Raw genomic sequence first — 14,402 nt, forward strand, 5'->3', positions numbered from 1 at the left:
ATCAGACACTTTTGATGATGGATTCACCTAAAGTCCTTCGCCTGGTTATGAAAACGCCAACATGCGTTTATGAGATTGCTGGTAAAGTTTAGGGATGAAAGAGGTGGCCACAGTATATACTGATGTTAACTGCCCCCGTACGGAGTAACCAACTGTTCAGGCGCTATTTGCTGAAAACTTATTACTTGGGAAATCAGTTGTCCACATATATGTAGGTCTATTTCTGGATTTGTTTTAACTGATCTTTCTCTAGTTTTATACCATTACTATACTATTTTGATTACTGTAGCTGTATAAAACGTCTGTAAAGAACAAAGCTGGTATTCTAACTTTGTTCTTTACACAGTTGTTGAGTCTAATCTAGGTCCTTAGTATTCACATACATGAGTTTGTTAATTTCTACAAAAAAGTGTATTACAATCTGATTGATACTGCATTAAATCTATAGATCAATTTGAGAACTGACATCATAACAATATTGAGTCTTCCAACCCACGAACATGATACATCTTCCCATTTACTTAGTTCTCTGCTATCTATGGGCAATGTTTTACAGTTTTCAGGGTACAGGTTCTTCACTTTTTTTTTTTTCCAGATTTATTCCTAAGTGTTTCATATTTTTGAAGCAATTATAAATAATGTATTTATTTTTCATTAATTTTTGTTCCTAATATATAAAAATACAATTGCTAATTGTATATTGAGCTTATATCTTGCAACCTTGCTAAAAATCACTTATTCTAGTATCTTTAGATTTTATGGAATATTTAATATAGACATTCATGCCATCTTCCTTTATAACCTGGATGCCTTTTCCTTCTTTTTAATGCCTTCCTGCACGGCTAGAAGCTTCACTACAATGCTTAATAAAAGCAGTGGGGTCCGAGGTCTAGAGTTGTAGAGTTGTATTTACAGAAAGGTTTTTAAATGCAAATTTAAGTTGTTTATGCCTATTTCTTCTTCAGTGAGTTTTGGTAGTTTATGTATTTCAAGGAATCTGCCCATTTCATCCAGCTTGTGAAATTAACTGGTATACAGTTTTTTCACAATACTTCTCTATTGTTCTCCTAATAGCTCCTAAATCAGTAGTGATGCCACTTGTCTCATTCCTGACATTAAAGATTTGTCTTCTCTCTTTTCTTTCCTGAACATTCTGGCTAAAGGGTTTATCAGTTTTGCTGGTCTCAAAGAGTCAATTTTTGGTTTCATTAATTTTCTGTGTTGTTTTTCTGGGCATACAAATTCTCTTAATTATGAAATATCAATACTTCAAACACACAGAAAATGAAGAGACCATTATAACAAATATCTACTCTCTAGATTTTTTTAGAGTTAACATTGTTATTTCAGAAAAGTTACAAGTGAAGTCTCTTTTTCTCCCAACTCATCAAAAATAAAGACCTTATTTATTTTTATTCCCTCTCAGAAGTAACTTCTCCTAACCACTATGCTGAAACTGGTGTTTATTGTTCTTATTTATGTTTCTAAAATGCGAGCAATGTATCTGTTTGTATTCATTAAAAATATATGGTGCTGCTTTGGGTGTTTTAAAATTTACTTCAACAATGCATACTATATCCTGCTGCAAATGCTTTTTTCACCCAATACTGCACTTTCAGGTTTTATCCATGTAGAGTCATATAGTTCTAATTCACATATTTTACCTGTGGTATCGTATTCCACTGTACAAATATACTACAGTTTATTTACCCAGTTTTCTATTGACAGACATTTGTCCAGTTTCCAACTTTCCCATGTCTGATCATAAAAACGTATGTATTAGTGTCTCTGTAGGATGTACGTCTAGAAAGGTAACTTCAGAGTAGTGGGTTATAAGCATCTTCAACTATACTAGAAATCACGTAATTGCTCTTCAAGGTAGCTGTACTAATTTACACTCCTATAAAGCATATCAACAAGTACGAGTGGTCTCCCTTCTCCACTTGCTTAAAAACACTTGTAAACGTTTGCCTATCTGATAACTATGAAATTGCACTATGTCTTAATTTGATTTCATTGATCACTGGGGAAATACAGCAGATTTTCACATATTTACTGGTAATTTAAATATTCTCTCTTGTGAGTTGCCCATTCATACTTTTGCCCATTTTTTTTCCTACTGGTTATTTTTTTCTTGTTGATTTGAATAAGTTGTTAATCCTTTTGTCACTTATATGCAAGTACCTTCTCCCAATCAATGGCTTATCTTTTGACTTATTTTGTGGTATCTTTAATTGTTTACAGCTTGAAAAAAAACTTTAAATTTGTCAGTCTTTTCTAGGTTATTCCTGGCCCTTTAATATTCCATATACATTTTAGGATTATCTTACCAAGTTCAGTGAAAACCCTATTGAAATTCTGATTAAAAACAGATTGACTTCATTAATTAATATGGGATAAATTGTCATTTTCATAATAAGTATTCCTTTAAACTGTTGATAAGTCTATTTGGGTTTTCTGTTTATTCTTGATTTGACATTGTAATTTATATTTTTAAAAAATTGTCAATTCATCTGTGTTTAGAAAGGTATTGCCAAAAGCAATTTAGAATGTTCCTTTCTTTCTTTCTTTTTTTTTTGGCCACACCGCGTGGCACATGGGATCTTAGTTCCTGAAAAGGGATCGAACCCATGCCCCCTGTCTCCCCTGTAGTGGAAGCATGGAGTCTACCAGGGAAGTCCTGAGTATTCCTTTCTGACTACTTACATATCTCCTGTGTCTGTAATAATGTCTTAATTTTAATTTTTGATATTTTTATTTATGGCTTCTCTATTTCACTGTCTTTCCTGTAATAAGCTTGTCTATATTATTAGCCTTAAAAGAAGAAAACCCAGCTTTTATTTAAATTGATCCTTTTCATCATCTCCTTGTTTTCCATTTCATTAAATATTTGCTCTACTCTTTATAATTTTCTCTCTTATAATGTAAAAAGATAGAAAAAAACAGAGTGCTTGTTGAGTTGAATGTTCAGCCTCTCAATTTTCTTTCTTCATTTCTGCTGTACAGTTAATTTCTCTCAAAAATTATTTTTGCTGCATCATGCAAGTTTTGACATAGAGTGATTTAGTTGTCATTCAATTTAAAATATTTTATAATTTTTCATAATTCATTTTTTTGCGGCATGACTTGAGATGTATTTTTAGTTTCCAAACAACACAGATTTGGGGTTTTTTTCTTTTAATATTTTTACAGCTGATTAGCAACCTTGTTATACTGTTGACAAAGAAAGTGGTCTGCATTACCTCAACTCTTTGGTATTTTTTTTCCAACTCTTTGTGGCCTAACATATACTCAACTTTTGGAAGTGTCCACATGTACTAGAAAAAACAATCTATTCTCTAATTATATATATTGATAAAGCTTGTAAATTTTGCTCCCATCTTCTCAATATATCTTCCAAATAACACTTTATATACAGTAAAGGATCCTAAAACTAGCATCTTAAATCCCAGAATCAACTGTCATTAAATATCCACTGATATTAGATCTGAAAGGAAAACTACATGTGTGCACACACGCACACTCATGTGTGCACACACACACACAAACATACATTCCTTGTTCCCTATAAAGGCTCTGAACCTTGTTCCCTGAAATAAATCTCCAACTTCTGGTCATACAGTCTTCAAAAACTGGGAAAGAGTCCTACCTTTTGGGCTATAAAAAAGACACACTATCCAAAAAAATGTAATTGGGTGGTCCTGTGGTTGAACTACCACTGAGAGTTACTCCTGTTGCTGGTGGCCACACACTGTAGCCCAGAGTAACCAACTGCCTCTGTGGATCCCTAGTGTGTTCATATCTAAGTAGCAAACCTTGTTTTTGACACAGCCATGCCTTTCATGGTTGTATATAATTCAAACATCTGTATTTATAAACAAAATCCAATAACCTTTCTGACCATTTCAGTTCTCCTTATCCTCCTCAGATCAGCTATCCTTCTTAAGATCTCTAACCTACGTCTGATAAATTACTTCTGTAGATATTTTCTCTTTTGTTTCTAAAATGCATCCAAATAATAGTCATCAGGGTGTTGGCTTTTATTTTATTTTTCTTGGTTATGGTGACACTATTTTTCCTAATTTAATTGATCTGTACATATTGTTGGGTGACCACTTAATGATTTTGGGGGGAGGCCTCAATGCTACTACACTTAATTGTATTTTGATCAATATATGTTCACCAGTATATGCTTCCTGCAACAGTTCTCCTAATCCCTCAAGAGTTTAGTCCATTTCTTTTCTTTGTATACTTTAAACGTATATGTTCACCAAAACCGATTACTTGATCCTAAAATCTCACCTAATTAACGATCATTCTGAATATTCTGTGAATATACATCTAGAAAGTGAAAACTTGTATTACTATCTGGCCCTGTTTTAAGCATAACTTCGGGCTCATTTATTTATCTATTTTTTTATTTTTTAAAGATTTTTTTGATGATTTTTAAAGTCTTTATTGAATTTGATACAATATTGCTTCTGTTTTATTTACTTTTTTGGTTTTTTTGGCCACGAGGCATGTGGGATCTTAGCTCCCCGATCAGGGATCGAACCCACACCCACTGCACTGGAAGGCAAAGTCTTAACCACTGGACCACCAGGGAAGTCCCCAGACTCATTTAACATCTACACATCTGTCTTAAGATAATATTACCTAAGTTGATTAACTTGTTAGAATGAGTTCACTTATTCTAAGTCCACTAATAAACCTTGGGGTTATAATTCGTTTCTATACAGGCCCAGGATTGATGTGGTCTGAATATGATCAAGTTTGATAGATGACTTTAATGTCTTAAGTTATTCTGAGCAAGCAAAGGACAAACAAAAGCTGACAGTACTTTGAAGTCAGTGCAACATTCAATATATAGCAAAATAGAGAGATCTGGGAATATGTACCTAAGTAATGCTGATTCAAACATCTCAATGTGGTTGTGAAGAGATAAAATGCCAAGTCAAAATGCTCTGATTACAAAGAATTTCATCATTACAAGTTGATAAAATTTGCAGGAGAAATTGTTACCTAATCTGAGCTTCTGAATCACTAATGAGGCTGCTAATAGAGCAATTCTTTGATTTACAAATTTTTAATGGTGAAATCCCATATACAGTAAATTCCACTAGAGCTGATGACGAGGGACTGCTTTCTCCGCATTTTGATTTTCTACCATAGTTTCCTCAGTGAAAAATCAGTATAGCACCTTCTTCATTATTATGAAACACAACAAAGCTACCACCATGTAATTAAAGCTCCGGATGTTAATGCTTCTGAATTCTAATCTTGTTTCCCAAATCAAACTATCCAGATCATATCCATGTTCTCCAATTATTATTTTTTTCCAAGAGGACTTTTCCTACTAATATGCTAGGAAAAAACTTTTTAAAAAAGATGTAATATTGAAACTTTATTCTTACAGCTAATTTTAAGACAAGTATCTATTATATCTATCACTTATAAAACCCAAACTAAAATGAATGAAACAGTCTTAATCTGAGATTAGTGGGAGACTACGTGAATAAAGTTTTTAATTTGTTTTCCTTAATTTTTTTCTTAAAGAATTAATAATAAATATTGATGAGAACTAAGTTCAGAATGTAATGACACAGATATAAAACTGAAAACTTGAAGAAAATACACCGATATTGTAGCCTGCACTACTGTCATGGCTCCCCTGCATCTTCCCTTGCTTCCCCAGCCCGTTCTCACCAACGCAGCCAGAATGATCTTGTTAAAAAATCTAAGTCAGATCATATCACTCCCTCAATGGTTCTTTCTTATTCAGAATAAGAAATGAAATTCTTAAAATAGTCTCTAAGGGTATTTTACAGTGTCTTTCATAATAATTTGCCTCCATTTTCACCCCCAGATCCATGCATTTCTGATCTCATCTCCTCCTTTCTCCCTTAGACTCTTTCTACTCCACCAGCCACTGTGGCTCCTCGGTTATTTCTTGAACATGTCAGGTACCCACTTGCCTCATGGCCTTTGGGCTGCAGCATGGAATTCTCTTCCTTTACATAGTCACTTGGCTCAGTCCCTTACCTTCTACAAATCTTGACTCAGGTCCGTTCTCCCCTCAGTGGGGCTGTTCCCTACTACTTTTCAATCACTACAACTCCCATCCCACTCCTGGCACTTTATCCCCTCTTCCCTCATTCATTTTTCATCATAGCATTTATCGCATTCACAAACACTATATATTTCACTTGTGTATTTATTATCCATCACCCCAACTAGAATGTTAGCTATACGAGGAAAGAGGTTTTTATGTCTTTTAATACTGCATCCCCAGCACCTAGATTCTAACCACACGTAGCAGGCAATAATTAAATAACTGATTAATTAATGGAAAAAAAATTCAAAGCAGCCATTGTAAGCAAACATTTTTGTTGTTCCTTAAGATCTAAATTCACTAGTTTCTATCCGATAATTAAGAGAAAAAATACCCCAAACCCCTCAATTTATAAATGGGATTTCTAGCCTAAGATCACTCCTGAACACACTTTACACAGCAACATTACTTGATTATCTGAATTTGAATTTCCTTATTTAGTGGTTTCCAAATCAAGCATTACTTTGCTAATAAATTCAGTTGCCTCCAGGCAGTATTATCACTAAGACATGTAAAAATCCAAGGGTATCTTCTTAGTTAAGAGAAGGAAAGCTTGTGAGGTAACCAAACTAAATGGGAAAAAAAAAAAAAAAAGGAAAAGAGATGTATTTATTTCATTTTTTTTGAGCCGAAATGCACCTGTGCCAGCAGCCAGTCACAATTTAGACACTGGATTGTGGATAACTCATGGGAACAGGTCAGAACAGAGGAGGGCAAATGCATTCACACAACAATAAACTGGTGAAAAATAGTATCATATGAAATCAAGTTAAGTGGTTAATGTACTTTAGAAAACAGAAATACAACTAAAAGGTTTTAAGGTTTTTAATCTAAATTCCCTGCATGAAAAAATAATTTTAATGTTATTTTAAAATTTTATGCTCCCCAAAAGTCTTGATACATTTCACTGCTAGATTTTTCAGAATGTCTGCTAGACTTCCCCATGACATTTATAAGAATAAAGGATGCCTTGGACATTTGTTCCTTACCGATTCAACTAATGATCTTGCTTCCTCTTGAGAGCAATGGAAAGGGCTATCACATACCTGCACATTTGTGCTGGAGAGGAAAAGAGAATATTATTATTAAACAGGATAAAAAAGGAGCAATTACCAAAAAGAAAACCAGCTCTCAAGTGCTTTACATTTGAGTGTATGATCCCAGCCAATAGTTGTTGAGTCTTTGGATCTCAGTGGATAATAACATACACACACACACACTCTCTCTCTGTCTCTCACTCACTCACTCAAAAGGAGACAAGAGACCTTCTAATGCAGAATGCTAGAGCACTGCAGAAATGTGATTAAGATACCCTGAAAAAGGACCTGGATGAATATAAATTAGGACAACTGGGGTCTTGTACATTCTTTCAGGCAAAGTTATAAATATAAAGTGCTCCATAGCATTGCACCCTCCAGAATTAAAAAAAAAAAAATCAAATGATAGTATACAAATTTAAATAATCTCCTGGTACATAAAAGGCTATTCCACTACTCTTCACCTTTACTGAAGAAAAAGGAAAAAACAAATTTGACCCATAGGACGACGACCACGAGGAAGAATTTTCCTCTAAGTGAGGTGATAAACACTGTAATTGGCTGCTGATAGATGCTGTAGAATCTCTTTCTCAGACAGGTATGGAACACTAAGCTAACAGTGGTGAGAGGAAACCACAGGAACATGAAAGCTCAGTTTTTGTACAAGTAAGGAAGTTTAGCAAGGCATAGACAGCAGCTCCTCCCATGACCAGTAAAGGCTCTATAAAGTCCAAAGTCTTCCCACACAGTGGGGACCAGCATGCTATCTCCACAAACATGCTGCCCACCACCTATTTCTTACCTCCTAGATGAAAGCAAATGCATCATTCCCCTCAAATGTATTAAGTCTGATTTTTGAAAATTTCATCAAAGAAATCAGATTAAAATGGATATAGAAAAAGGTAGTAGAGAAGGGCATTAAAGCCAAATTAATTTTTCAGAATTGAAGAAATAATTGATTAGCAGATCCCTAAAGGAGATAATTAATAGATGAAACACACACATGCACACACACACCCACACACACGCATGTGTGCTCTCCAAGTGGATCTAAGGGATGTACATTATCAAATTTATTTTGGCAATGGCTTTGTGAAATATGCTGGGATATATATGATAAAAAGATCTGTAGTTATTTATTTATCTTTTCAGCTACATCTGCCCATAATCAGACACTGGGTACATAGCAATTATGAAAGTGGTCATTTTGCTCTCTATCCAGACTCAAAATGTGGAATTTGTTTTCATTCTTGGCATAAGTGATGATGTTTGATGAAAGGTGGCATTATCATCTTTAAGACTAAACTATGTTATACTCTCTTCTTCATACCCCACGTTTAAGTAAGCTAAAAACTGAAAAAGGTAAGGCTTTATAAGTTAGATGTTTCTCTAAAGAAAGTCAAAACTAAATTTAAAAGGAACAAGGCAAAAAACCAGATACTGAAAAATCTTAAGTGCTACTCTTCTGAAGAAAACATGGTGTATAGTACTAAATATGCTATACACCAGTGGTCCCCAACCTTGTTTGGCACCAGGGACCAGTTTTGTGGAAGACAATCTTTCCATGGACTGGAGTTGGGGGGTAGGGGTGGATGGTTTGGGGATGATTCCAGCACATTACATTTATTGTGCCCTTTATTTCTATTATTATTACTTTGTAATACATAATGAAATAATTATACAACTCACCATCATGCTGACAGGAGGCGGAGCTCAGACAGTAATGCGAGCGATGGGGAGCGGCTGTGAACACAGATGCAGCTTCGCTCACTCGCCCACCGCTCACCTCCTGCTGTGCGGCCCAGTTCCTAACTGGCCACGGACAGGTACTGGTCCGTGGCCTGGGGGTTGGGGGCCCCTGCTACACACAATGTTTTTAACATTAAAACTACACCAAAGTGAAACATTCCTTGGGAATTCTAGGAAAATGGTAATGAGAGAACAGGGAGTCCTGTAAATAGGGTTGTCAGATAAAACATAGAACACCCAGTTAAATTTGAACTTCAGATAAACAGCAAATTATTTTTTAGTATAAGTATGTCCCAAGCAAACTATTTTTTTAGTATAAGTACGTGCCACGAGACATTTACATTAAAATCTGAAATTTAGATTTAAGGCGGTGTTCTCTATTTTTACCTGTTAAATCTAATAAACTATCTCTAAAGTAATCCTCTATTTCCACAACAAAGCAAAACCATCAACAGAAATATTAGAAAAGAAAGAAAATATTAAAGCCAGCACTGTAAATTTCAAAAACTGAGTAACTTTTAAAATATTCTGTGAATTTAAAAAAACTGAGTAACTTTTAAAATATCCCCAATAAAATATCTTGACAAGTAACCAGCTAGAATCTAGGAAGCCAACAAGCTCTACCAGTTTTCACCTTGGACCAATTATTAGTATGGCTGTTTCAAGAATTAAATGAAAGGTATATACAAATGGACTTAGGAGATTCTTGAATGATATATAAAATATAAAAGAGGAGAGATTACAAAACCCCTTGTTACTATTTCTCCAATAGCCCCCCCTTTTCTTTATAGCATTTTATTTCTACAAACAGTGCCATCCTCCTAATATTCTTTTAGTTAATAAAGAATGCAGTCTGGGTTGCAATATACTTTCCTCAGGATTTAAGGAAGTGATTTTTACTTTGAATGTTTGAAGGTGTAATAAAAGGCATGTTATCAAGAAACATTTTAATTTTATCTGAATTGTCCCTTATACAAAAATAGTTAACACTGACTCATATTATTTATTGATTCAAAAAATTATTCTTATGCCATGTGTTAGGGACATTTCTAGATGCTGGGGATACAATGTTGAACCATGGAGCCCCCATGAACATTGTAATATTTAGGGTTCTTTCTAGCTTTCAAACTATGACTATAGCATACAAAAGGAGAAGCAGTATAACCACTTAAAGATGATGGTGCCTACTATAAATGAGATTAAAAATACTGACTGGGAAGAATGTGCTGCTTTCCTTTTTATAATAAGATATGAAATATTTTGTTCTAAATTTATAAACATTCTGTACCCTACACACAATCTTGATGATCAAAATAAGCAGATACGACATTAGAACAAAAGATCAACAATACCAAAATTTCTATGCACAACAAACCAAATTTCATTTACAAATAATAAAGATATATTAATAGCTATATAAAGGGCAAAATAAGTGATTAAATAAAAAGAAACAGGGGCTTCCCTGGTGGCGCAGTGGCTGAGAGTCCACCTGCCGATGCAGGGGACACGGGTTTGTGCCCCGGTCCGGGAAGATCCCACATGCCGCGGAGCGGCTGGGCCCGTGAGCCATGGCCTCTGAGCCTGTGCGTCCGGAGGCTGTGCTCCGCAACGGGAGAGGCCACAACAGTGAGAGGCCCGCGTACAGAAAAAAAAAAAAAAGAAAGAAAGAAAAAAAAGAAACAGAAATAGAAAATTACCTGCAAATAATAAACATATACCTAAAAGATGAAATTTACAGGGCCAGCAATATGAAATTTTAGTAAAGAGAAGATTATTTTCTTCAAGACAATTTCAAATCAGACAAAGGCCCACACTCATGAGAATCCTCAAAGACAGTGCTCAGGATTCAGATTGCTCAAGGCTTTTCATTCTAAAGCGAAGTACTCAAGAAAAAAGGAGAGAGAAAATTTAAAGAGATAAGAATGATGATTTGGGTCCATAACCTCCAGAGTTTGTCAAAGAAAACTGACTTTGAAGTAAATCTATACAAAGCTAAAAGAACTGGAGCTATCCATATATGGATCAGATATACCTTCCTCTAGAAAGGTAAAAGAAACAACTTCAAGACATAAACAATTTGGAAGAATATATATACGAAAAAATATATATATATTTGAAATAAACCATGAAGAAAGGGTGAGAGGAGTTGAAGAGTAAACCCAAATGGCAAAAAGTATTTCTCCTACAAAGAATTTAAAGTTGTTTTTGGTAAAAACAGAAATAACAAAATTATCCCTGCTAAAAAAAATACGTAGCTTCCAGAGTAAACATTAAGCAGTGGGGAAAAGGAATAAAAATAACTGTGATAAAGAGGATTATCAATTAAATAATTTAATAAATGCAGGGCTCCTGGAAACAGTAGAGTCACTACTGGATTTAAAAAACAACATCTAGGGACTTGCCAGGTGGCACAGTAGGGGTTAAGAATCCGCCTGCCAATGAAGGGGACATGGGTTCGAGCCCTGGTCCAGGAAGATCCCACGTACCGCAGAGCAACTAAGCCTGTGCACCACAACTACCGAGCCCGTGTGCCACAACTACTGAAACCTGTGCGCCTAGAGCCCGTGCTCCGCAACAAGAGAAGCCACTGCAATGAAAAGCCCGCGCACTGCAACAAAGAGTAGCCCCCACTCGTCACAACTAGAGAAAGCCCGCGCGCGGCAACAAAGACCCAAGGCAGTCAAAAAATAAATAAATAAATGTATTTAAAAAGAAACATCTATTTGTTGGCTTTAAAATATTATTCAGCAATTACTCCAACAAGTATTTATTGAGTGACTACTACATGTCAAGGATAAGGAATATAAAGATGAATACAACATCTTTATTCATCTACTTTTTTTTTTTTTTTTTTTTTTTGGGTAAAACTATGACCAGTAGCCCCTGCTAATAAAACATGGGAGATTACAGGTGTCTGTAAAGAGTCATGAGCACGAGAAAAAATACAGAAAGTCTACTTTTGAGGAACTTATACTCTAGAGGAGAAGACAAACTCATAAAACAAGCAGTTAATTAATAAATGCAGTGATAGGACTACACAGGGGGGCAAGGAATAGAGTGTAATGGCACCTTAGCAAGCACAAGGCTAGGATGAGGGAAAGTTTCCTAGAGAAAGCAAAGTCAAAACCAAGTCTTAAAAGATAAGTAAGTCAGCCATTTCAAGAAGTGAAAAGAAAATCATGGCAAAGGGAAACAAAATGAGTATGGCCCAGAGGTCAATAAGAAAACATGGTGTTTGTGAGGAGTGACAAGTGGTTCTAAGTTGTTGGAACACGAAAAAAGAGGCAAGAAGTGACAGAAAATGAGGCTGGACGGGTAGCAAGTGCCAAATCCTGGAAGGCCCTGTTTGTTCTTCTAAGAGAAGTTTGGATTTAATGGTTCTAAGCAGAGAAGCTCATCAGAAGCCAGGGAGCTTTTAAAACATACAGATGCTTAGACCCTACTCCTCAGAGATCCTAATTCGCCAGGTTTAAAGAAAAGGACAACACATTTGAATTTTCTAATGGTTTCCCTGGGTAATTGTGCTGTACTATACGTTGTTTGAGAGAACTGCTGTGATAATGTCTTCAGTTCAGACCTAAACTGATTTGCGTGGGGAGAACAGGTTAAGAAGGAAGGGGGGATGGTTTGGTAATCAATAACAGAGTACACTGTAAGGAACTGAGAGAGAGAAGCAATTCATTAGGTAAAGACAAAGGAAAGAAAAATTTTATTAATATAAATATATTTTAAAAATTAAGTAGTGACAAAAACTAAAGAAAATATGGACAAAAATGAGTTAAAATTCTGAATATTTTGACTTGAAATTATCTAGATGTGTAAAATTTATAACCAGAAACTTATATTCTAAAAATTTTCAAGCTAAAAACATTAATTTCGTTGTATTCTTTGAAAACACAGAGGAAGAGTAAAGCTGTTGAGAGAGTAGGTTTGAAGTCTGGCTTAAATCCATCACACAGTGAGACCTTCGATAGGTCACAATCTCTACGTGGCCTCAATTCCCTCATATGTAAAATGGATATAATAATGATACACATCTTATAGGGTTCTGGTGAATATTAATTAGATAATACATATAAAACTCTTAGAACCTGAAAACTACTAGAGTTCAATAAATGTCAATTCTTATTGCTAATGTCATCCTTATCATTACCTAGGAGGCTACAGCAAAATGACTCCACAGAGCATAGAAATAAAGCTACCTTCACAGTAAAGATAATTAGAATCAGCATAGAAGGAATGCTATCAAGCTATAGAAAATCTAACCAGAGATGCTCTCTAGCTGTGCAGCTCAGGAAACCTGCGAACCATACAAGTCCCGTTAAAGACGGCAAAAGCTTTTCTGAAAGTATCATTAGGAAGGAGAGGAAAGCAAACAGCAAGCAAATACCTCTTTGGACAGTCAGAGGCCCCTCTTTTTAGAGAAGCCCATCACATTAATATCTGACTTAGAATATCTGACCATAAAGAAGAATTCAGTCTATTAGTTACTAGGATAGTGAGGGCTAGATGACATTTCATTACACCCAGTTTTCTTGTTAGTAAGTTGTACTATTTATGTTAGAAACAATTACCTAAATTTTAAGACTATGCTGAAAAAAAAGAGTATTCTATCAATACATAAAAGGTAAGAAAAATGGGAGGAGAAGATGGAGTCCACAGTGTTACTCTAGACTCAGGAGAAACAGAATCGGAAGCTATAATGCCCAAGCATTTCCAAGATGAGCCTCTGATGATGGATAAAATATTCCTTGAGACTGCCTAATTCTTTACTCCATATTACTTTATTCTAATGATTTCTTTAATGTCTCTCTTGATGCCCAGACTTTATGCCCCAGAAGGACAGGGACTCTATTTATTGTATTCACGGCAGCAACCCTCCCATCAGCACAGTACTTGGCAGTAGACCCTCAATCAGTATTTGCTGAAGAGTAAATGGCTTCCCACTTTCTCCTGATTCAAAGAGGACAGTGAAGATGGGTAGGACTCTGCTCTCCAGAAAGACTGTGTACTTTTGCTTCCTAGTTAGGCTTACCAAGAGTCAGTTGTTTTTGTTTCCAAACTTTTTTTATGTCAGAGGTCTTTGGTATTACAATTTCATAATTAAAGCTGTAATTACGCCCATCGATGAAGGGAGTATGGAAAGAGAACTGTCTCTATGAACACCAAGTAGGCTCTAAAACCACTAAGGCTGTACACACTATCGAGGCTCTAAAAAGCCTCCATAAAGGTGAATCACTATAAAAACTTGGTATCAAATTAGGTGTGGTAAGACAACTGTAAAAGGTTAGAGAGGGCTTCCCTGGTGGCGCAGTGGTTGAGAGTCCGCCTGCCGATGCAGGGGACGCGGGTTCATGCCCCGGTCCGGGAGGATCCCACATGCCGCGGAGTGGCTGGGCCCGTGAGCCATGGCTCCTGGGCCTGCGTGGCCGGAGCCTGTGCTCCGTGGCGGGAGAGGCCACAGCAGCGAGAGGCCCGTGTACCACAAAAAAAAAAAAAAAAAA

The 14,402-nt window shown here is 35.8% G+C and overlaps 1 protein-coding gene across 4 annotated transcripts in view; it reads right to left on the reverse strand.

The window, feature by feature from the left end:
- Window positions 1–14,402, reverse strand: part of PPA2 (inorganic pyrophosphatase 2) — an 84,119-nt gene that overhangs the window by 6,478 nt on the left and 63,239 nt on the right. For 3 of the 4 annotated variants that reach the window (XM_024751891.1, XM_024751892.1, XM_024751893.1), the window contains one exon: window positions 7,102–7,171. In XM_024751891.1, the coding sequence (XP_024607659.1) occupies window positions 7,102–7,171 (70 nt within the window). Of the gene's footprint in view, window positions 1–7,101; window positions 7,172–8,838; window positions 9,069–14,402 lie in introns of all 4 variants that reach the window. The other variant, XR_003004041.1, reaches the window with a different exon arrangement.

This window comes from Neophocaena asiaeorientalis, unplaced genomic scaffold, assembly GCF_003031525.2.
Source record: "Neophocaena asiaeorientalis asiaeorientalis breed wild unplaced genomic scaffold, Neophocaena_asiaeorientalis_V1.1 scaffold676, whole genome shotgun sequence".
NCBI classification, from domain to species: domain Eukaryota; kingdom Metazoa; phylum Chordata; class Mammalia; order Artiodactyla; family Phocoenidae; genus Neophocaena; species Neophocaena asiaeorientalis.